General features: G+C 59.0%; 2 protein-coding genes across 5 annotated transcripts; one reads left to right on the top strand and one right to left on the bottom strand.

The window, feature by feature from the left end:
• The first annotated feature begins 6,696 nt into the window (after positions 1-6,696).
• Positions 6,697-10,071, top strand: ZDHHC12 (zinc finger DHHC-type palmitoyltransferase 12). Of its 2 annotated transcripts, none has more exons than XM_059658235.1 (5): positions 6,697-6,851; positions 8,377-8,507; positions 8,840-8,917; positions 9,100-9,266; positions 9,486-10,071. In XM_059658235.1, the coding sequence occupies exons 1-5, from the start codon at positions 6,752-6,754 to the stop codon at positions 9,685-9,687; spliced, it is 678 nt and encodes a 225-aa protein (XP_059514218.1). In that variant the 5' UTR covers positions 6,697-6,751; the 3' UTR covers positions 9,688-10,071. The 2 variants fall into 2 exon arrangements, with proteins under 2 accessions (XP_059514218.1, XP_059514217.1); XM_059658234.1 differs by having other exon boundaries at positions 6,698-6,851; positions 9,464-10,071.
• PKN3 (protein kinase N3) lies at positions 10,003-20,994 on the bottom strand. 3 transcript variants are annotated; one of them, XM_059658232.1, is made up of 22 exons: positions 20,478-20,994; positions 18,373-18,604; positions 18,084-18,229; positions 17,457-17,568; positions 17,253-17,380; positions 16,853-17,036; positions 15,250-15,396; positions 15,057-15,166; positions 14,825-14,968; positions 14,307-14,382; positions 14,054-14,222; positions 13,717-13,816; positions 13,542-13,609; positions 13,216-13,279; positions 12,992-13,083; positions 12,435-12,611; positions 11,752-11,814; positions 11,572-11,648; positions 11,011-11,153; positions 10,815-10,922; positions 10,605-10,685; positions 10,003-10,518 (listed from the first exon to the last, which is right to left on the bottom strand). In XM_059658232.1, the coding sequence occupies exons 1-22, from the start codon at positions 20,499-20,501 to the stop codon at positions 10,306-10,308; spliced, it is 2,658 nt and encodes an 885-aa protein (XP_059514215.1). In that variant the 5' UTR covers positions 20,502-20,994; the 3' UTR covers positions 10,003-10,305. The 3 variants fall into 3 exon arrangements, with proteins under 3 accessions (XP_059514215.1, XP_059514214.1, XP_059514216.1); XM_059658231.1 differs by having other exon boundaries at positions 13,717-13,819; positions 20,478-20,993; XM_059658233.1 differs by lacking the exon at positions 20,478-20,994 and adding an exon at positions 19,407-19,869 and having other exon boundaries at positions 13,717-13,819.
• Between the last annotated feature and the right edge of the window lie 1,447 nt (positions 20,995-22,441).

The following is a 22,441-nucleotide window of genomic DNA, read 5'->3' as shown; positions in this document are numbered from 1 at the left end:
AGAGGGGCCACGTTCTCTCTGCTCCCCTGTGCCCAGACTCGGTACAGCTGGCAGCCAGCACCACGGCTCTGCCCAGGGTGGCTCGGTCTGATGGTAGAGACAAATGTTAGGTACGAAATTATGAGCCAGTGTGTGATGGGCAGAGAGAAGGGAGCCCGGAGGCACCTCCTGTGGGCTGGGGGGGGGCGGCGGGTGTCGGGTCGGGGAAGACCAGTTAGCTGGGCCACAGCGTTCAGGGCCAGGAAGAGCCCCTCGGGGGCCCGAGGCAGCATGGGGTTCCTCACGCAGTCAGGGAAGCTTCTCAGAGGAGAGGAAACTCGGGAGGTGAATCCAGGGGGAAGATGAGGCAGCCAGGCCGGTTGTGCAGGGCCCAAGGAAAGAGCATCGAGACAGAGGGCCCGGCCACGAGAAGGGCCTTGCAGGGAGGACCACGAGCAGCCTGTGGGGCTGCAGCAGAGTGAGGGAACGAGGGGGCGAGCAGAAATCACTGGGGCCAAATCACCAGGTGACCACACTCTGGCTTCGCCTAGGATGGTCCTGGTTCCACTTGTCCCAGTGTGACTATCACACTGCCCTCTGTGCCCCTGGGGTACGCCTCAGGTTGCACCCAATGGGGGAGGGCCACTGCACGAAGAACAGATCCAGGGGAGCCATTCCCACATGTGCCAGGCTGGTGTGTGCCCAGTGTCCGAGAAAACGAGTCTCTTCTTGACCAAATCCTAGCCAGGCTCCTCAGCCCTCTGCTCAACTAGACCTCAACCTTGACCTACAAAAACCACTACAGACACTCAAGCTCGAGATTTCGTCCACCTCCCTCCTCCCACATTAAAAAAGTCAAACACTAAAATCGTTTCTAAAAAATAAAATAAAATCGTTTCTAAGAGCTCCAGGTTGCATTCCTAGGATGACCCTAGCCCACCTTAAAGCACCGGCCTGAGAGCTCAAGGCTGTTAAAAGACCATCGACCCCACACACCAGGCTGTCTTAGAGTATTCACCAAAAAGGGCTTGTAACTGTGACCCCTTCCTCTCCCTCTGAAATGAATCTGTATCTTCTGCAACTCGGGGGTGTCTTTCTCAAGGACCTGAACGCCATTCTTTTGAAATGTAATCCTCAGGAAGGATGGGGCGGGCCTCTGTCTCCTCATCTCTGGGAGGATAGAAGCCAAACTTCAGTAACTGCCAGCCAGCAGACACAGCGGACATAATGAGCGTTTACTCACCAACCCTTCGTAACGTTTCACGCCCCTGAGTCTGCCCAATCCCCCACCAGTTCCCTCTCTTTAAATGCCCAGTCACCAATTGCTTCTGGCCTTTTGGCTAAGATCAAATGTAGTGGCAGTGTCTGTCTGTTCTTTTTTTCAATTGTGTGCCGACCACCACAATCAAATCGTCTTCTGTCACCATAAATATGGCCCCCTTCCCCTTTACTACCATACCCCCAGTGTCTGTTCTTGTCGGTTTAAAATGCCCGGTCACCTCTGTGCAAATTGAAGTGGTGCTGAGTTCACGCTGGAACCTCTTCCCTATGACAAGAGGATATTACTTGCCGGGAGCCGGTCCATCCTTGCTGTTTCAAGGGACCTGGCATATATGGCATACGGTTCTTAATATGTTTGCTCACCTTCTTGGCACTGTGTTTTAACCAAAGTCACCTCTCCGAGAAAGGTTGAATCCCCAGGTAGGGATTTTCCCCTGAAGTTAGGGAGGGAATAAAACCCCTCAACTAAGTGCCAGGCGGGTAATTAATCCCTTTAACTACGAACAATCATGCTTAAACTACATAATCTTTTCTCCCTGGAACGGAGATAAGAAACGCCCTAACCTTTGTAATAGAGATTGATAGGATTGAATCAACTGGTATAAATACAGTTGTAACAAGACAGAACTCAGAACTTAGAACAGAATCAAGAAGACAGAGCCTACACGGAGCCTAGAGACAGAAGAACTTCGCTGGAGAGAGCATGCCGGAGGATCCTGGAGAGGGACTGGCCTCGGAGCCTAGAGACAGAGCCTAGCGGGAGAACATGGCAAGGGATCCTGGACTGAACCTGACTACAGAGATTGGCAGGAGAACCTGACTGGAACCTGGACACTGAACCTGACTGGAGAGCCTGGACAGAACCTGGCTGGAGAACCTAGCGAGGGAACATGGCTACAGAACCTCCCTGGAGATCCGAAGCAGAACCTCTCTGGAGATCCAGACCAGAACTTGGCTGGAGATCCGGGCTAGAGATCCTGGCTAGGCTGCTGATCAACTGAACGCTGTCTCCTTGCCATTCCTTCTTCGCCGACTCCGTCTACACCTTTGGGGAACCCCTGGACCCGCTGGGGCAGGACCCCGGCAATTACTGGTTAACATCTGTCCTTACCACTTTAGTGTCCGACTTGATCTGTGACATCAGTATGTCACTGACTCATGGAAGCTTCAGGGTTAAGTGGATAATGTGCTAGAATTCCTCACTCAGTTAAGTCATACCCCATTGCAGTTATCAAGACTGAGTTTCGAGAGAAACGAAGATGGCGGCAGAGGTAAACACCAGAGTTTGCTGCCTCGCACAACAACTTCAGAAATACAACTAAAAGACGGAACAGACATCATCCAGAACCACAGGAAGGCTGGCTGAGTGGAAATTCTACAACTAGAAGGAAAGGGAAAAGCTTACCGAGACTCAGAGGAGGAGCAGTGCGGGAGTAAAATACTAAGGTGCAGAGGCGGACGTGGGTGGGCTGGTGGCTGAGGGCGCGGTTGTTGTTTTCAATCGGGAGGGAGTCTCAGGCTCTGGGCTCCAGCTCCGGGCAGGTCTTTGGAGACCCAGACTCAAGCAGGAGAAGCGGGACTGTCTGGCATCGGCTGGAATGCGAGGGCAGCTTTCTCTCCGAGGTGCTTGCAGCGATTACCGGGACATTGAGAAGCGGAGCCTCTGAGGGCAGGACTGAGAGCAGCCATAACTGCTAGCCCCGCCCTGTTGATCCCATGAGACCCACCCCGCCCAAGCCCTACACGGAGGCCTTTGCTGGGTGGCCTCAGGCAAAGGCTAGATTAGCACCTCCCTAGAGATCCAGGAGCCAGGAAGCCCAGAGGTCAGAGTGGGACCATCCAGTTTGCACCTCCTCAGACCTTTAAAGGACACACTCAGGGGGCAGACCCAGTGAGCACCAAAGCCCCACTGAAGCAAGTCTTGCCCCGGAGGGGTGTCTCCAGCACAGAAGTTCTCCCACTGCAGATACAGCTGATTCTCACAGCCAGTTGGCCTGGAGGTCAATTCCTCCCAGTGATACCTACAACAATCAATGCTTAACTACAAGACTGTGCACAAAGACCACAAGGAGGTGCACCAAGAGTGTCCTCCTCAGGTAATTGGGGAGGCTGAACCACTGGGCCCTAGAGGACACTAAGCACAGAAAACCACTTTATCAACACAGGGAAGCATAAAAAATACGGAGACAAAGAAAAAGGACACAAATGACAGAAATGGAGGAAAGCAAATGACTGGACATAGAGTTCAAAACCACGGTTATAAAGTTTTTCAAGAATTTTCTAGAAACCACCAATAAATTTAGTGAGACCCTGGAGGATATGAAAAAAGACCAACTAGAAATTAAGCATACACTGACTAAAATAATAATATACAGAGATCCAACAGCAGACAAGAGGATCCCAAGAATCAAGTCAAAGATTTGAAATACGAAGAAGCAAAAAATACCCAACCGGAAAAGCAAAAAGAAAAAAGAATCCAAAAATTTGAAGATAGTGTAAGGAGCCTCTGGGACAACTTCAAGCACACCAACATCTGAATTATAGGGGTGCCAGAAGAAGAGAGCGAGCAAGATATTGAAAACCTATTTGAAGAAATAATGACAGAAAACTTCCCCTACCTGGTGAAAGAAATAGACTTACAAGTCCAGGAAGCGCAGAGAACCCCAAACAAAAGGAATCCAAAGAGGACCACACCAAGACACATCATAATTAAAATGCCAAGAGCAAAAGACAAAGACAGCCCTAACTGGTTTGGCTCAGTGGATAGAGCGTCGGCCTGTGGACTGAAAGGTCCCAGGTTCGATTCTGGTCAAGGGCATGTACCTTGGTTGCGGGCATCTCCCCAGTGGGAGATGTGCAGGAGGCAGCTGATCGATGTTTCTCTCTCATCGATGTTTCTAACTATCTCTCTCCCTTCCTCTCTGTAAAAAATCAATAAAATATATTTTTAAAAAAAAAGACAAAGAGAGAATCTTAAAAGCAGCAAGAGAAAGAAAGGCAGTTACCTACAAGGGAGTACCCATACGACTGTCAGCTGATTTCTCAACAGAAACTTTGCAGGCCAGAAGGGAGTGGCAAGAAATATTCAAAGTGATGAATACCAAGAACCTACAACCAAGATTACTTTATCCAGCAAAGCTATCATTCAGAATTGAAGGTCAGATAAAGAGCTTCACAGATAAGGAAAAGCTAAAGGAGTTCATCACTACCAAACCAGTATTATATGAAATGCTGAAAGGTATCCTTTAAGAAGAGGAAGAAGAAGAAAAAGGTAAAGATACAAATTATGAACAACAAATACGCATCTATCAACAAGTGAATCTAAAAATCAAGTGAATAAAGAATTGATGAACAGAATGAACTGGTGATTGTAATAGAATCAGGGGCATAGAAAGGGAATGGACTGACTATTCTTGCGGGGGAAGGGTGTGGGGGATGCAGGAAGAGACTGGACAAAAATCGTGCATCTATGGATGAGGACAGTGGGTGGGGAGTGAGGGCAGAGGGTGGGGTGGGAACTGTGTGGAGGGGAGTTATGGGAGGAAAAAAGAGGAACAAATGTAATAATCTGAACAATAAATATTTATTTTTTTAAAAAAAAGATTGAGTTGCAAGTGACAGACACCCAATTCAAACACCAACCCAGATTAGTCAGAGGTTGGAGGGTGGGATTCACTGACTAATGCAACTGGGGAAACTAGAGCTAATACCAGCTTCAGGCAAAGCAGGATGTAGGGGCCCAGACAATGTTAAGACTGTCTGTCTTTCATACACCCGTTTGGTCCTGCTTATCTCTGTCTCTTGATAAGATGGCCTCGCCTTCTCCTGCCACCTTCTCCTGCCACAGTCTCTCTCCACAGCTGTCAGTTGCCCTTATACTCTCTTCCTGCTTGAGATCCCAAAGAAAGCCTCTTTCTCAGCAGCTTTGCCTTACTCTCATGGAATGATTCTAATTGGCCCTGCCAAGTCACATGCCCACCAACGAGGACCAATCACTGGAGACAACCAGAGGGGGAAGTGCTTGGCTTTCTAGAGTCACAGCCCACAATGACTTCCCACCACTCTATGGAGTCAGGGACACAGTTCCTTCAGAATCACATGAGATGGGGAAGAGTTAGTTCCCCAACAGAAAAAGGAATGTTGAGCTGACAAAAATAACAGATGTCATGTCCTAGCTGGTTTGGCTCAGTGGGTAGAGCATCAGCCTGGGGACTAAAGGGTCCCAGCTTCAACTCCTGGTCAGGGCACATGCCTGGGTTGCGGGCTGGATCCTCCTCAGTAGGGGGCGTGCAGGAGGCAGCCAGTCAATGATTCTCGTCATTGATGTTTCTATCTCTCTATCCCTCTCCCTTCCTCTCTGAAATCAATAAGAATATATTTTAAAAAATAACAGATGTCAGAAAAGGATCCCTGGGCCCTGGCCGGATGATAGCTCACTTGGTCACTTGGTTTGAGCATCCTCCCAATACTGCAAGGTTATGGGTACGATCCCTATCAGGGCACATACAAGAATCAACCAATGAATGCATAAATTAGTGGAACAACCAATCTGTATTTCTCTCCCTTCCTCTCAAATTAAAAATTAAGAGGCTTGCTGAAGAAGTTGGGAGGGGGCCAATCTGATGGAGAAAGAAGGTGGACATTGGTATTAGTGGGAGGTGTGGGTGGAAAGGCAGAGCTGAATAAGGAAGGCCCTGGGGACACGGCTGAGGGAGTACGGGCAGTGAATGATGACGCCTCGGGTCGGGCAAGCCGGGCTGGCAGGGTGTCGCTGGGTCTAAGTACTGTGCTAGACGCTGTGCTGCCATTAGCTAACCCTCCCAACCACCTTAGGAGGGGATGCCATTATCATCTGTTATACAGACAAAAAACAGAGCTCAAAGTGGTTCGGTAACTTGCCCACGCTCTCACAGAGAGGAAGAGACAGCGCTGGCATTCCTGACTCGGACCCAAGCTGGGCCTCTCGTAGCCTGAACCTGCACCGCGGAGCTCCACTTTGCTCTAATCCCGTTTGCGATCCCTGATAATGAACAGCAAGGAGGTAAGAATGTCACCACTGAGCCTTGGGCGAGCGCTGCCTGTTGAAACCTCAGTCAACACATCTTTGAACCGGGCACAAATCTGCAACCTGGACTCCACACGCCTGGATCTTTGAAGCTCCCAGGAAGCCGCACGCATGCGCGAGGCTGTGGGGTTGGGAAGGGACGGAGACCTGCGACGGCTCCGGGCTCCGAAAACGTACCTGCCGGGAAGGGGCTGGGGTGGCGGAGCTACCGGCTGCGCGCGCGCCGGCCCCGCCCTCAGCCTCTTCGGGCACCTGTTGGCTCGAGGACCTACTCGGCCGCAGCTGCCACCCAATAGGCAGCCTCCCTGCCCCAGCCTGACCCCGCCCACTACCAGGATTCGCCAATCGCCGGGCATCTGGGCCCCTCTCCCTCGGAGGGCCCGCCCCTCTGGGCGCTTCTTCCGGGTGGGGCCGGGGGCCGAGGTTATGGCGCCCTGGGCGCTCCTCAGCCCCGGCGTCCTGGTGCGGACCGGGCACACGGTGCTGACCTGGGGAATCACGCTGGTGCTCTTCCTGCACGACACCGGTGAGCCGGACCCGCGCCACCCGGACCCACCCGCTCCCCCGTGGTCCCGACACATTTGGGTCTTACTGGGTCCCCCGCCGCAGCCCCAGAGACCCGGGGGGGACCACCCGTCTCCGCCGGCTCCCGAGGCCCCTTCCTCGCCTGTCATTCCAAGAGTGTCCGCCTAAGACCCCGTCAGTCCCTAATTCATCCCAGCGTCTTCCTGGTCCCTGCCACATGCCCTGTCCATCCCGGGACCCATGCGATGGCCACCTGATCCGATGACCAAGTCCAGCCCCCATCTCCCCTGGTCTCAGGATCCACCGATCCTGCCCGGGAATTGACTCCCAACCTTCCCTCGCCGCCCAAGTCCGGGCTCCCCATCCTCAGGCAAGAGAGCACCTCACAGGGGAGTGACCCCCCCTCCATGTCCCCACCCTTGCTTCTTGCCCTAGTAGCTCTCACCCCACAGACACCCCCACTTCCATCCCTCCCCTTGGGTTCCCACCCCTCCTTGCTTCAACCTCCCCCGCTGGGCCGGGGTGTTCTCACTTTCCTCCTAAGACCTTCTCAAGTCTCCTCCACAGTCTTTGCCCTTTATTTCTTAAAATATATTTTTATTGATTTCCAAGAGGAAGGGAGGAGAGCTAGAAACATCAGTGATGACAGAGAATCATTGATCGGCCGCCTCCTGCACACCCCACACTGGTGGAGTCCACAACCCGGGCGTGTGCCCTGATCAGGAACTGAAACATGACCTCCTAGTTCATAGGTCGATGCTCAACCACTGGGCTACACCGGCAGGGCCAGTCTTCGCCCTTGAGCCTAAAAACCTGCTCAGTCTCCCCATCAGAAAGAAACCCCCCTTCTTTCTCTGCTCCTTTTACAACCAGAGTTGTTCACTCTGCTGTCTATCTCACACCCCTCGTATCTTAGCGCACCCCCCCTACTCCCCGCCTCCCCCAAATCCTCAGTCACCTCTTTGGTCTGGACCCTTCCTGGCCTGGGCCGCCATCCTGCCCCTCTTTGCAGCATCTGAGCCTGCCAGTCCCGCCTTCCTGTCTGTCCCATGAGCCTCTCAGACCTGGCTGGTCTCCCACGGTGGAGCCAGAGGCAGGGACCCCCCTCCTTCCTCTCCCCGACATCGTCAGGTCTGGCCCCTTCACTCCCTAACCCCCATCTGTCCATCTCCTCCTCTCCGCTCTCGTCCAGCCACCTTCCTCTCCATTCTGGACAGCCCTCTCTCTGTGCCTCCAGGCTTCCCCTCTGATCACCTTCACTGGGAAGGTTTCTAGATCTGCCCTCCAACCTTCCATGATTCCCTGTTGCCCTCCAGAGAGTAGAGATGAACTGCCGTTCTCTTTTTTTGCTGGTCCTGAACTTCTGTACCTATGCAGGAGACACACCTGGCCACTCATCAAACCCCATTTCCAGGCCTTGGCTCAGCCAGGACACACTCCCCCCTCCACCTGTACCTGCCCCCTGCCCTTCCCCCACACCCCGTCCGGTCCCCCAGCCCGGCCTCACTCTCCTCTGGCCTCAGCAGCACTGCGACAATGGGAAGAACAGGGGGAGCTTCTCCTGCCCCTCACCTTCCTGCTCCTCGTCCTGGGCTCCCTGCTGCTCTATCTGGCCGTGTCACTCATGGACCCAGGCTACGTGACCATCCAGCCCCAGGTAACCAGGGGCCTCTGGGGAACGGAACCCCTCCTCCCACCAACAGGGGACCCAAGGCCCCAATAACAGTCTCATGCCAGGTTCTGTGTGGCGGGCTTTTCTGGGGCATCTCAGTGAATCCTCTTGCCAGCCCTAGAAACCCATCTGCAATGAGGAAATGGCCAAGGCCCAGAGCGGGAAAGCAACTGGCAAGGGTCACACAGCCTCCCTAGGTCCAGGGCACTGTGCCCCACTCTACCACCTCATTACACATGGGATGGCTCCCAAATGTGTTCACCGGCCACCTGCCTCCCCAGGGGACCCCCATCTTATGCCCTGGCCCCCACTTTCAGGAGGAGGCCAAGGAGGAGCAGACGGCCATGGTTCCTCCGGCCATCGCCCTTCGGCGCTGCAGACACTGCATGGTGCTGGTGAGTGGCTCAGGGACCTCCTGGAGGGCCAGGGGTAAGGCTGAGACCGATCGCCTCCTGCCCCAGCGCCTTGGCCTCACCCCCAGGCCTCCCAGATCCAGGCCCCGACCTCCCACCCTCATCCCTGCCCTCACTGTTGGTCTGGAGGGGAGCCAGTGTCGAGCCCGACTCTCTGTGCCCAGCAACCCCTGCGGGCCCGGCACTGCAGCGAGTGCCGCCGCTGCGTCCGCCGCTACGACCACCACTGCCCCTGGATGGAGAACTGTGTGGGGGAACGGAACCACCCGCTCTTCGTGGCCTACCTGGCGCTGCAGCTTGTGGTGCTTCTGTGGGGCCTGTACCTGGCATGGTGGGTCCCGCCGCTGCCCTGTGTGTGTGTGTGGGGGGGGGGGGTGGAGGGCGGGCAGCATGTGCCCACAAGGGGTGCACAGCCTGACACCTTCTTCAGGGGCCCCGACCCTTCACCATTGGCCTGCCCTCCTGGGCTCCCTGGGGCGCCCCTGCCTTCTCCCAGCTCTGGGCCCCCATCCCTCTGCTGCCCCACAGGTCCGGCCTCCGCTTCTCCCAGCCCTGGGGGCTGTGGCTGCGGTCCAGCGGGCTCCTGTTCGCCACCTTCCTGCTGCTCTCCCTCTTCTCCATGGTGGCCGGCCTGCTCCTGGCCTCGCACATCTACCTGGTGGCCAGCAACACCACCACCTGGGAGTTCCTCTCCTCGCACCGCATTGCCTACCTCCGCCAGCACCCCGGCAACCCCTTTGACCGGGGCCTGATCCGCAACCTGGCCCACTTCTTCTGCGGATGGCCCTCGGGGCCCTGGGAGACCCTCTGGGCCGAGGAGGAGGAGGAGGGTGAGGGCAGCAGCCAGGCTGTTTAGGGTCGCAGGAGGCAGAGCCACCATCTTGTGCCTGAAAACGAAGGGCGGACCCCGAGGGCCTGAGCCTGCTCACGTCTGCCCACACCTCCCAGCCTCAGAGCAGACTGACCTCCAAAGGAAGGAGGGGAGGAGGAGGACCTGTGCGGGGCTGGGGCACCAGTGCCCGGGGCATCCGGAACCTTCCACCCTCCGAGCCAGAATCCCTCCAGTGCACAGTTTTGCATATTTAATAATCCATAAAGCAAGTCAAGTATTAAAAACCAAACCAAATTGCTCCTCACCATGCCACCCTTTCTGTCCACGTCTGGCTGAGACGGGAGGGGTGGGGTGGGGGGGGAGCACCAGGCCCAGGGACTGAGCCAAGCCACCCCCTCGAGTCCGAGTCCGAAGGGCTGATAAATACCAGGCAAGGCCTGGCCTCCAGGGCAGCGCGGGTAGCTGGGCAGACGGGTGGGCAAGTGAGGCTCTAAGAGTGTGGGGGGGGGACTGGAGACAGGGACACAGGGAAAGGCCCTCAGGGCTCCAGGAATCGCTCTGACACGAAGTCGAAGTCCCGGAAGGCGGCCTGCTGGCGGGCAGTGAGGGGGCCGCGGGGGTCTGGCGGGGTCAGGGCAGGCGGCAACCCCGTGAACTCGCCCTCGAAGTAGCGCAGGTCTGTGGGCCCGCAGAGGGTGGGTGCAAAGGGGGGCTGGACAGCGCGGGCCAGCAGAGCCTGCCAGTCGGTGGTCTGGGGACAAGGGCAGAGGTGCCTGAGGTGACGGCAGTGGCAGCCCACGCGGTCCCTCCACACCTCCCACTGCGCCGGCCACTCACCCCGAAGAATGGCTGTGTCTTGATCTCCTCGGCGTCCTGCTCGCCGGCCCCCAGGCGCTTCTCCGGGCACTTCTGGAGGAGCTGGGCAAGAGCAGTGCTCACCGAGGGCACTGGGCCCCAGGCTGCCGCCTCCCCAAGCCCCCGAGGGAGCTGGGCCCAGGGCCCCAAGGATGGGTGGTGCCGCCCAGCCCTGCACCCTGCAGTGGCTACCTTCTGAATGAGCTCGAGTCCTTGCACCGACAGAAAGTGGGGATACGGGGCCTCCGCATTGACGATGCAGTCAAACACCTCCTCCTCGGTGTCCCCTGGGAATGGGCACTGCGGGGAGGGCGGCTCAGCGGGGTGCACGGGCCACTCCCAGCCCACCCCAACCTCGAGGCCCTGGCCGCCCAGGCTCGGCACTCACCTCACCCACCAGCATCTCGTACAGCAGCACGCCCAGCCCCCACCAGTCCACGGCCCGTGTGTAGGCCTCCTGGGTCAGCACCTCGGGGGCCAGGAACTCTGGGGTGCCACAGAAGGTGCTGGTCCGATCCCCAAAGCCAATCCCTGCAAATCAACATCCACATCAAAGCCAGCTCAGTGTGTCTGGTCCACAGTAACCTCTGTGGTTGTAAGAACCAACAGCCAACCCTTATGTCCCCCTGCACCTAACTGCCAAGCCCTGCCCCGCTCTCGGAGGTAGGAATGGATTTTACTACATGGGACGGAGGCGGCGAGGCTCAGCCAAGCTCACATGCCAAGGCCACGAAGGAAGCAGAACCCAGTGCCCTCTCCCAGCTCTGGAGCACAGGCTCGCCCTTGGGCCAAGGGAAGCTAGGGCTCCTTAGAGCTTGTAGGGTTGGGAAGGAAGCACTTGGTCCCTGGAATGAGGGTGGGGTGGGAGATTTCCCGGGAGACGCCACTTGCTGGCCTAGACTGGGTGCCGAGGCTGGAGGACACAGGATCCTGGACGGGAGACACCCACCTTCCTTACATAGCCCGAAGTCTGCGATTTTCAGGAAACCCTGGGCATCCAGCAGAAGATTATCCAACTTAAGGTCCCTGGGAGGGTGGGGGTCAGAGCAAAGGGGCCCTGGAACGGCGCCCAGGAGAAAGACGGCATCCGCGCCCTCGCCACTCCCCCAGCCTCTCGGGGACAAGTTACCTGTAAATGATCTTCTTCTCGTGCAAGAACTGCAGTCCCAGGACCACACAGGCCAGGTAGAACCTGGAGGGGGTTTCGGGGAAGCTTAGGCCCAGGACTGTGGGGGGAAGGGAGGGCAGGGAGGCGCAGGATGGCCATGGCCTGGGGACCCTTGGATGTGGGCAAGAGGCTGGGACAAGCCTCATGTGGGGGTGGGGCTCCCCCAGACAGCAGCCCAAGGTTGTCCCAAGGTTGCTGCCAGCTCACAGCCTCCTCTTCCTGGGGTCTCAGATCTCACTCTCCCGGCCTCCTCCCAGCAGCCTGCATGCCTGTTTTCAAATGAGGCTCTGAGACCCCAGGTCAGTGACGGGCCCGGGGTCACACAGCTAGTGCCAGAGCTGATATGAGCCCAGACTTCAGGGGCGCACTCTGGTGGACAAGAAATAACCAGCTGCCAGTCACTATTCACCGGCAATTCATCAATGTTATGCTCAACAGTTATTTTTAACCCGCTTCCTGGCTACATAAACGGAGGGTCAAGGTCACAAATGCTGAGAGCTGATACCCAGGACCTGAACCCAGGCCTCCCTGACGCCCCGCTCCTCTGCTGATGGGTGCCCGGAGGAAGCCGGGGGAGGGAGGCCCGGTGTAGGGAACCAGGGCCGGCTTGTTGGAAGAGGCAGACGAGAGGAGTGGAAACCCACCGCGCCTGGGGCTCAGGGAAAACATCCTCGTGGATCTGCATCATGAGGTCGCCACCCGGCGCAAACTCAGTCACGAAGCAGGCGTGGCTGGAGGTCTGGAAGCAGGCCAGGAGGGACAGCAGGAAGGGGTGCCCCGTGCGGCCCACAGCCTCCAGGATCCGCTTCTCGCAGAACAGGCTGCAGGGGAGGGCGTGGGTTTCAGAGGGAAGGAAAACCTCCACTGGCTGTGCCCTGCACCCACAGGACACCCCAGCTCACTGTGCCTCAGTCAAAGTGCCGGGCAGCTACGCAGAGTACGGTTTCTATGTGACATGGGTCATTTAACCTGCACAACCACCACTGTCCCATTTTACAGATGAGGAAACTGAGGTGCAGAGGGACCTGCCCAAGGCCCCATCATTAACTGCAGGTCCTAAAAAAAGAACCCAGGCCTGGCTGGCCCCCAGAGTCACCACTTCAAAGCCCCAGGAGCGTTCGGCTGCCTTCTGGTGCCAATAGCCCAGGCCAGCCATCCGGGGCCCGCTGCAGGCCAGATGCCCGGTGGCATCACCACACACCTCTCTATCTCGTCCCGGCTCAGCACCTCCTGCTTCTTCAGCGCTTTGATGGCGTAGTATTTCCCCGTCCCCTTGAACTGCACCAGGAGAACCTGGGGACCAGAGAAAGGCTGGGCTCCAGGTGGGCAGTACCGGGAGTCTTTACTTCCCCCAACTACTACCTAACGATCACAGCGTCCTCCTAGCTAATGCGCCGAGGGCTGCCCACCCTGCACGGCACCCACCTTCCCGAAGTGTCCCCGACCCAGCACAGCCAAGCAGCGGAAGTCCTGAAGCCGTGGGGGTTTCCTGGAAGAGAGCGGGCACAGAAGCCCCCTGGGCCAAGGCTGGGCCTCCACCAACCCTTCATGCCAATCCTGGCCTGGCCCCACCTCTGGGGCTGGCGGGACGGGGCTCAGGACAGCCGTTGCCTGGAGTCCGGCATACAGCTGGGCTCAATAATGTGGGTTCAGAGTGAGAACCTGAGCGAGCCAGTGAATGCGCCCAGGAGCCGCGGGGTGAGGACTGAGCGGACAATGTCTCAAACAAGAAGGTGAACCTGACCGGGTACCTGGTCACGGAGGCTGGTGGAGATGACCCCAGTCGAGTCCTGGGCTCCATGTGGGGGCGTTTGGTGCGCTGTGAGGGAGGGCAGAGGGGCTCAGGGCAGAGCAGGGCTTCCTTCCTCCCTCCCTGCAGCTCCGCCACCCCAGCCCAGCACCCCCAGGGCTACCAGCCCCCCTCACCGGCGTCTCCTCGAGGGCTGGCTCCCGGGGCAGGTAAAGGCGCGGGGGCTTGGGAGGGGGCCTCATCTCTTCTCCCAAGGGGGTCTTCTTGGGTGGGAAACTGCTGTGGGGAGGGGGCAGACACATGGTGGGGCACAGGCAGACAGAACAGCCGGGGGATGGACACACAGCCATGCCGAGAGAGACAGAGAGAGAGAGAGACAGAGAGAGAGAGAGAGAGAGAAAGAGAGAGGGGCAGTGTGTGAGCAACAGGGACAGAAAGACAGACACTGACAGCACCTGGAGAGGCGGGCACCACAGAGAAGCCGGGAGTCTGGGGGGTGAGGTGGCATCTCACCTGGGCGAGGCAGGGCTGGTGGCCCCCCGAGGAGTGGCAGGGGTCCGGGGACACGCTTTGGGAGGGCTGATCGTGCTTGGGGAGCTGCAGGGGGGCAGCAGGTTCATGACCAAGCGCCCCCAGGCTGCCATGCTGAGGTTCATCTGGGAAGCCCTCAGGAAGTCCTGACCTGCGGCCAAAGGGAGGTTCAGTCCCGGGGCCCCCTGAGGCCCCTGCCCTCTTCCCCACGTGCACGGCCCTCTCCTGTCCGTACCCCTGCGTTTAGAGAAAATGCGTTTCTGCCTCTGCAGCCGGGGCCTCCTCTCCATGACAGGGTCACAGAAGGTTACCTGTGGGGTCACAGAAGGTTACCTGTGGGGTCACAGAAGGTTACCTGTGGGGTCACAGAAGGTTACCTGTGGGGTCACAGAAGGTTACCTGAAGACCAGTCCCCTCCCACCCCACCTGCCATGGGCACCTCCCCAGCCTCCAGGATCCCAGCCTGAGCCCCCAGTGACAACGATGCGAGAGCCAGATGGGCTCAGAGAGACGGAATCAACATCCTCATTGGTACCAGTGGGGAAACTGAGGCCCAGAGAAGAGAGGCACTTGTCTAGAGTCACCCATGAAGCAGGGCAGTCAGGACAAGGACACAGGCCTCTGGACTCCGTGTGGGCCTCGGACACGGCCTGGGAACCTATTCTTGGAGACCTCCTCCCTCGGGGCCTCAATGTCCACTCCTCCGAGGGAGCCAGGAACCCACGTGATCAGAAGGCAGGGGTCAGTGGGCACCTGGGCAAAGACCAGCCCCTGGGGCACCAGGCTGAGGGTGAGCTGGTGACACGCATTGTCCAGGAAGTCCTCCAGCCGCAGGAAGGCCACGCCGCACAGCTGTCGCCAGTCCCGCCAGTGCACCCCGATCTCCAGCTCTCGGGCCTGTATCGGAAAGGCCGGGTTGAAGATGGGGCTGGCCTTCCAGCCGGTGGCCCAAAGTCACCCCTGGCCTCACAAAAGCCGGCCTCACCCGCTCCAGGGGGATGACAAAGGTCTGGTCCCAGGACTGCTGGGCTACCGGCCCCCAGCCCGTCTGGCCCACGATGCGATTGTCCACCTTTAGCACGGCCAGCACCTCACCTGCAGGGGCCAGAACCAGGGCTCAGGGAAGGCCAGGAGTGGGGGTTGCTGCCCCCCATAGCTCCCTGCAGCCCCTTACTCACTGGCCAGCTCGCCTGTGCCACGCTGCTGCCTGGCTCTGCCCCGAAGCCAGCCCTGGGAGGGGCTCCTGGCCAGCGCAGTCACCGGGGACCGGCCGGGCACAGCTGTCAGCAGCTGCTCACAGCCCAGGAGGTGGACCTGCAGTGTCCCTGTAGGGAGCAGGGGGGGGGGGGCGGGAGGGGAAGGGAGCATGGTCAGGTGCCATCCTCCCACTGCCACCCCCAGTGGACCCCTGGACCCCTGGAATACTACCTTCTTGTAGAGATGGCTGAACCCAGAGCCTGCCAACATTAGGTCTTGGCAGACATCTGCCACCCTCCAGGCAGACCAGCTGGCCCTCCCTCCTGAGCACCGTCCATGTGTTGGGGGCAGCAGGGACCCACAGCCAGAGGAGTGACCCTCAGACCTCAGCCAAGCCACATGGAGCCACGGTGCATGATGACATGCTACCCAGGGCTCAGGGCCTGGGGAGCAGCGTGGCAGAGACCAGAGTTTGGCGAGCAGGAAGCCTGGCTGCCTGTCCTATCCCCCCTCCTCCCTGGGCCTCAGTTTCCCCATCTGTACAGAGGAAAGGAGTCTCAGCTCTGTCCCACCTCCCACGAGGGGTACAAAGAGTGTTTTGCCAACCAAGTGGATTCGTTTTTAGGGTCACTGGACTTTTGTCCCTCAAAGAGGAAGCAGTAGGGCTCGAGTAGTTTTTGAGGAAATAAACTGGGCCAAAGAGCACCATTTAAGGAGTCCAGGCCTGGGGGTTACACCCCAAAGGACCTTAGACGAGGGCAGTGGCCTGGGGAGGAACTAAGGTGTTTAGCCAGGAGACAGGTTTACGTGGCCCCTATCGCCCACTTCTAGGCCTTTTAACAAGTCTCTTCCCCTGCCTTCCCCAGCTCATCCATTTGGCCAAATCTCACAAGCCCGGTAAGGCCGAGCTCAGACACCACCATCTCCTCCAGGGATCATTCTCGATTCTCTGAGGCCGGTGGGGGGGCCCATGCGGCTGCTGCACCTCCCCTTCTCCGCTCTGCTCACAAGGGGATGTGGCCTGTGTACCTTCGAACCAGCTCTGAGCAGGAAGGCGCTGGGATCTCTAGTTGGTGCTATCTCCCAGGTGGGAAGCTCAGGGCTTCCAAAGTCTGCATCTGAGATTACTTACTGATTGCAATTCAGCTGCCACTATCAGGAGACAGATCCAACTTGGGATAAGAACGAACTCTGTAATAGCCCAAGCTGCCCAGGACTGGGTACCGAGGCCTCCGGGGCTGAGAGCTCCCCAATACTGGCGCTGTCAACGTTACTCTGGTTACTCATTTAAATAATAGCTTCACTGACAGAGTGCTAACTGTGCCCAAAGAGTGCTTAGCACTTCACAGGCAACAAACAAGGCACTGAATTTTCACAGCAACCCCATGAAGTAGGTGCTGTTATCGTCCCCATTTCACAGATGGATAAACTGAGGTTGGGAGAAAGGATGTCAGTTGTCCAAGGGCTCCGAGCTAGGGGGTGGTGGAGCCAGGATTGGAACCCTTCTCCAGGGTTCTTCCCCACTGTATCTCAGTCCTTTCTGGAAGGGAACGAGAGCTCTGACGCGGGAGGGGCTCCTGCTACCTGTCATGGCGATGGGCTTTACAAGCATCCCCGAAGGCTGAGGGTTCCCAGACACAGCAGTCCGCAGCTCCCGGGCCACTCTGCCACGCAGAGGGTGGGCAGCAGGCAGTCCCTCCAGCAGCTGCTCCAAGGCCAGCCGCAGGAGGTCCAGCTTCTGGGAGGACTCCTGGAGCTGGGCCTGAGCCTGCAGAGGCGACACAGGCCCATGGGCTAAGGGGTGTGGGGGCACCGGCTCAGGCCACCTGTAGACACCCCCTCTGAGGTCTAGACAGAATGAGCCTCCTGGTTCCTCACTGTCACCCCCCATGGCCAGTCCATGGTGCCTCCCGTCGCTGCAGAGGGGCGATGGGAACAAGGAGAGCCTCAGAGGAGCGGCAACAGCAGGGGACGGCGGCCTGACCTCGGCCAGCGCCTTGCGGTCTTGCAGTCGCCGGCTGCCCAGCAGCTTCACCACGTTCTTGGCCCCCTGGGCCACGGCAGCCTCAATGCGCAGCCGGTGCCGCAGCTCCTCCGCCAGCAGTTCAGGACCTGGGGGGGGGGGGCGGGGGGTCAGTCCTCAGGCCCTCGCCCTGCCCATCCCGCTTCGCGAGGTGCAAGGCCTCACCTGGCTCCGGGGACCCGCTGGCCTCCAGGCTGCTGATCTTCATCCGCAGCAGGGCCACCTTCAGCTGGCTGTCCCGCAGCATCTGCTGAGCAGCCGCCAGGAGCTTCCTCCCCTGTGGGGTCGTGACATGTGCTAGCCCAGAGCCACCCTGGCCAGACCAGGGACTGGAGCTAAGCCTCCCCCATTCACCAGGCTCGAGGCCAAGCCTCCCACAGTAGGCCAGATAAAGAATCAAGCCTCCCTTGTTAGATGAGGTCCGGGGCAGAGCCTCCCCCATCAGAGCCTCCCCCATCAGACCAGATAAGGGCTGAGGTCAAGCCTCCTCCGGCATATCAGGCCTGAGCTCCCCCATCACGCTGGGGGCTGGCACTGGGGCTGGGTCTCCCCTATTAGATGGGAACTTCCGTGTTTGCCTTCTCTGTTAGACGAGGGGCTGGAGCCATGCCTTCCCCACCAAGCTGGGATTTGGGACGCTGCCTTCCTTCTCCATCAGTGTAAGGGAGACTGTGTCTCCCTTATTGCATCAGTGTCTGGGTAGCATGTCCCTTTCAGAATAGAGGCGGGAACAGCACCAACCCTCATAATCCAAGAGCCAAATCTCTCAGCACCAGAGCCCAGGAGCCTCACCTTGGGTGTGCCGCGGGCATATGTGTGGGTCATGTTCTCCGCCCCCTGCTTCACCTTCAGCTCCACCTGCAGCTGCTTCTGTAGAGCCTCCAGGTGCCGGGCCCTTGGCTGCTCTGCTGGAGGCTGGGGTCCCGGGGCCACGGGTTCTGTGCGCACAACACGGAGGGCCCATCCACCCCTCACCTACAGCCTAGCTCTCTCCTCCCTCCCCTCCCGGGCAGGGCCGGGGAGCTGGGTTAGTGAGCTGGTACCGCCTGTCCCCGGGGGGCTGCCCAGACTCTTCGCTCACCAGCTGGGGGGCCGGGCAGCAGGATGCGGGCGTGCAGCTCCTGCAGCTCCCCGTGCAGCTGCTCCAGGCGGCGGTTGGAGGTCCGCAGGAGCTGCTGCACGTGGCCCAGGTGGCGGCGGTCAGTGGCCACCCGCCGCAGGTTCTCCACACCCTCCTTGATTTTCAGCTCCTTCTGGATGGCCCGGCGGATCGCCTCTCTCTCGTCCTCCGGGGGCCGCTGGCCCGGCCCGGGCTGTGGGACGGCAGAAGGGCAGGCCTCTCAGTGCCCGCCGCCGCCGGCCTCGGCTCAGCACGCACCGCGGGGGCGGGAGGCACGGATGGCACCCAGGACCCACACACAGGGTGTGGGCAGCATCTCTGACTGCAGAGGAGTCGCCCTGAGCCGGGTGGAAAGCCCACGGCTGTCTGTCCAAGCTCCTGTCCTCTGCACTTGTGAGGAGGGTGAGGGGAAAACTGTTCCCGTGTGCGTGTGCTCCGGGGGCCAGGGTCTATGAGGGCTTGGCGTACGTTAATTTGTCAGTCCTGACAACAACCCCGTGAGGTGGGTGCAGTTGTGTCCCCGTCGTGTCAGTGAGAAAACGGAGGCACAGAGAGAGGGTGAGTAACCTGCCAAGGTCACACCACAGAGCGGACACCACCACCCCTCGCGCGCCGGCCCCTCTCTGCCAGCCTCGCTTCCCAGGCTGCTGCTCTAAAGCTGGGGTTCAGGCTAAGATCTGGGCCAGAGAAGAGGCGAGGGATTTACTCAAGGTTAGAGGGCAGCTGGAGGCCTGAGTGGGGCCGGGATTGTTCCCTTGAGGCCTCAGGTGGCAAAGCAGAGGCGCACAGCAGGGCTAGGAAGGCCTCCGGGGACCCTCTCCTGGGCCGAGCTCCCGGGAGAAAGCAGGAGGCTTTCTCACAACCTCACCCCAGGCTGGAGCGAGGAAGAGGCAAACCTTCCCAGAGCCCATTTCAAACCAGCGGCGCCAAAGCCGACCTCAGCCCGGGGTCACCCATGACCCCTCCCAGGGGCTCCTGCAGGGCCTCCACCTTACCTCTCCGCTCGCCATCTCCCGAGCCCAGTGGAAGGGTGGCCACCCCAGCCTCAGGGACCCCACCCCCAGCCCAGGCCCGGGGCCCGGCGGGCCAGGCCGGCCGAAGGCAGGGGTGGGGCTCAGGAAATCCTTTGCCGGCTCTAGGCTCGAGACTGGAGGCGCAGGCCAGAGCCAAGGGCTGGAGCAAACAAAGCTCCCATGGAGCTGGGGGCCCGGCCACCGGGGTCCTGAGTCACCCGGCTCCACTGCTGGGCGGAGGTTCACAGGAAATAGGAAAATGTGTACAAGTCGCTGCTGGAACAGGCGGAGGGAGCTCCGCAGGAAGGAGGTTGGGGGGGGGGAGGTGCGGGGGAGACGCAGCCCTGAGGTTGCCACAGCATCGGGGTGGAGGCCACCCCGCTCTTGAGCGTGGCCCAGACTCCTGTCTGCTCGGGGCTGGACGCCTGCCCTGTGCACACACACCTCCCCGACCCTCCCCAATAGCAGATCTGCACGCAGCCTTGGCTCCTGTGCCCACTGCACCTAGTGCCGCTGTGGCTGTGGCTGTGGCAGGAACCCGGCCCCTCCCCTCAGGGCTGGACCCCTGTGTACTCAAAGGGTCCCGCCCAGGCACAGGGCTGGGCCCCTCTTGTGCTCTGGGAGGGCCCCCCCCACCCCAAGTGCGCCGGGACTAGCCCCTCCCGGGCCCCTCGCCCAGAGCGCACGAATTCTTCCCCCCCAGGGCCGCTCCCCGGGGAGCCCGCACGGACCTCCCTTTACTTTCCTGGAAGAACCGATTTAGGACACTGGGGCCACCCTCGTGGCTCTGACCGAGGGCTCAGAGTGCTCCTAAGCTGGCCGGGCGGGGGTTCCGAGTCCCTCGGGGGTGATTTGGGGACGTTCCGGGGGGGGGGGGGGGCACGAACGCCTTACCCCCCGGTGCGCCGTTATGCCCTGCGAAGGGGACGGGGTTGGGAGGGCCCGCGGCAGGGGCAGCAAAGGGACGCGGGGCGGTGCTGGGGACACCGCCGGAGGCTCCCCCCGCCCCCCTCGGCCGGCGCCCGCACCCCGGCCTCTCCCGGAGCCGTTCACCTGCCGCAGCGCCGCCTCCTCCATGGCGCGCTCCGGCCGCGCGGCCTCTTCTCACCGGTCGGGCTCGGGTCGGGCTCCGGAAGCCCCGGCCCCTCCGCTGATACTTTCAAAACTTGAAACTTCCCGGGAAGCGGCGCCGGGGCGGCGGGAGCGGGCGCCCCCTCCCGAGGTCCGCGGGCCTCCGGGACCTGGACTCAGCGTCGCCACTCGGCCGCGCCAGGTCGGCTCTCGGGGCTCCACTCGCGAACCCGAGGCCACGGCGCCTCCCCCGGCTCCGAGGTTCCGTGGGATTTCTCTTCTTGGGGACACGGACCCGCGTCCCGGGACAGGAGGGCAGGAAGGGGCATCGCCGGCTGGAGTCCTCGGGTCGCTCCGCCGCGTGCTCGGAGGGGCGGGTCCGAGCGCAGTCAGCGCCGCCTGCTGACCGCGGGCGCTGCCGGTGTGGCCGGTCCACTGCGGGCGGGTCAGCACCCCCCACCCCAACCCCGCCACGACCAGGCTCCGCCCCTCAACGGCTTCCTCTCCGGGGTCGTCGTAAGGGCTAATCCCAAACCGGTGGCCCCCACGTCTTAAGACTGAACAGTGTCGCCTCACCCAGGTGATGCCGAAGCCCATCTCAGGGGACAGCATCGAACGTCCCTCGTGCCTCCACTTGGCCCACCTGGCGCTCTGGTTCAGCAGCCATTGCCCACCTCTGTCCTGAGGCCCGTCTACAGACACACGGACACCCTGCGGACAGCCGCTGTCCCGGAAGGTAACTAGCCGGGCCGCACTGGACATGGCTGGCCTGTGGAGGGAATCCAGGTGCCCGATTGCCTAGCCTGTGGCTGTCTAGCCACTTCCTGGGATCCTGTCCTCACCTGCACCTTGTGCCAAAGGAGCCACATCCCAGAAGTGTCAAATATTGAAATAGTGCAATCGGCAAGCCAGGGACAACCCTGGGTTATTGCCCTGCAATGGGACATCAACCGAGGAGCATCACCAACTGCAAAGGCAACTTGGTTCAGTGCGGGACAAGCCTGCTTTTCACCATCAGAGGCATGTCGGGACGTCTCCCTTACTGATACTGAGGGCGACGCTAACACGTAAGAGGCTGTTATCAAGCTGCCCGGAGGTTAATGTAATTAACCGTGATTTGGAAGGGAAGTCAGGACTACCAGCTTCTGACTGCAGGTTGTAGGCTAGTGGGAAGACCATGACTTGAACTAGCAAAACTATGGTCTAGCTCCCAGCCTGAGGACCACTCATTCACTTCTGCAGCCAGAAAGCTGAACTATGTCAAAGAGCTGGCATTTATTTTCCAAATTTTCTTTGAACTGTTCCACTGCTTGTCACCAAGGGAAAGTAGACTCCATCCTTTTCAGTGAGCCCCAGGCTGGTCAAACCTACAGGGAAGGAAACCTGATGGGAGTCTGAGCGGACAGCTAGCTATACTGTGTGACAGTGATGGGAATTCATGAAATTTTCATTCTTAGCAAAATTGAAGTTTACATTCAACATCCATCATATTGTTAACTACATTACTATCAACCTGAAAGGAACCTAAATTCCTAGCAGGGTACGTAGGAAACATTTTTCCCTTTCTATACTCTTTCAGTATGAGAAACATCAATCCATCTACATTTAGATTTGCCTCCCTCGGGTAGTATCTGAGTACACAATGTCACCAACTCATCAAGCCAGCACACACCCTCCTTTGAAAAGTCCTCTCTGTTCTTATTCTAATCACAAGACTTGTCTTTTCCTTCAGACCTGTTAAAAAGTAAATTTGTAAGCCAATAAGCACAGCCAGATATTCAAAAGGAAATGGTCACTGCTAGGGTGGATAGACTTTTCAAAACAAGATGTCCTCTTTGTTTTTAAAGGATGTGCTTCTTTTTCTAAAATATGTTTTTATCGACTTCAGAGAGGAAGAGGGAGAAATAGCAATGATGAAAGGATCATGGATTGATAGCCTCCTGCAC

Source organism: Myotis daubentonii, chromosome 11, assembly GCF_963259705.1.
Source record: "Myotis daubentonii chromosome 11, mMyoDau2.1, whole genome shotgun sequence".
NCBI lineage: Eukaryota > Metazoa > Chordata > Mammalia > Chiroptera > Vespertilionidae > Myotis > Myotis daubentonii.
The sequence above is the reverse complement of the archived record's forward strand: the minus strand, read 5'-3'. Positions and strand labels throughout refer to the sequence as shown.

Excerpts from the sequence above, each read along its gene's own strand:
- ZDHHC12 (XM_059658234.1), top strand. The coding sequence starts at position 6,752 with ATGGCGCCCTGGGCGCTCCTCAGCCCCGGCGTCCTGGTGCGGACCGGG. Across the intron at positions 6,852-8,376 it reads GCTCTTCCTGCACGACACCG|CACTGCGACAATGGGAAGAA; the intron begins GTGAGCCGGACC and ends TGGCCTCAGCAG. Across the intron at positions 8,508-8,839 it reads ACGTGACCATCCAGCCCCAG|GAGGAGGCCAAGGAGGAGCA; the intron begins GTAACCAGGGGC and ends CCCCACTTTCAG.
- PKN3 (XM_059658231.1), bottom strand. The coding sequence starts at position 20,501 with ATGGAGGAGGCGGCGCTGCGGCAG. Across the intron at positions 17,381-17,456 it reads CAGCGGGTCCCCGGAGCCAG|GTCCTGAACTGCTGGCGGAG; the intron begins GTGAGGCCTTGC and ends CCCCCCCCCCAG. Across the intron at positions 14,223-14,306 it reads CATTTTCTCTAAACGCAGGG|GTCAGGACTTCCTGAGGGCT; the intron begins GTACGGACAGGA and ends CTTTGGCCGCAG.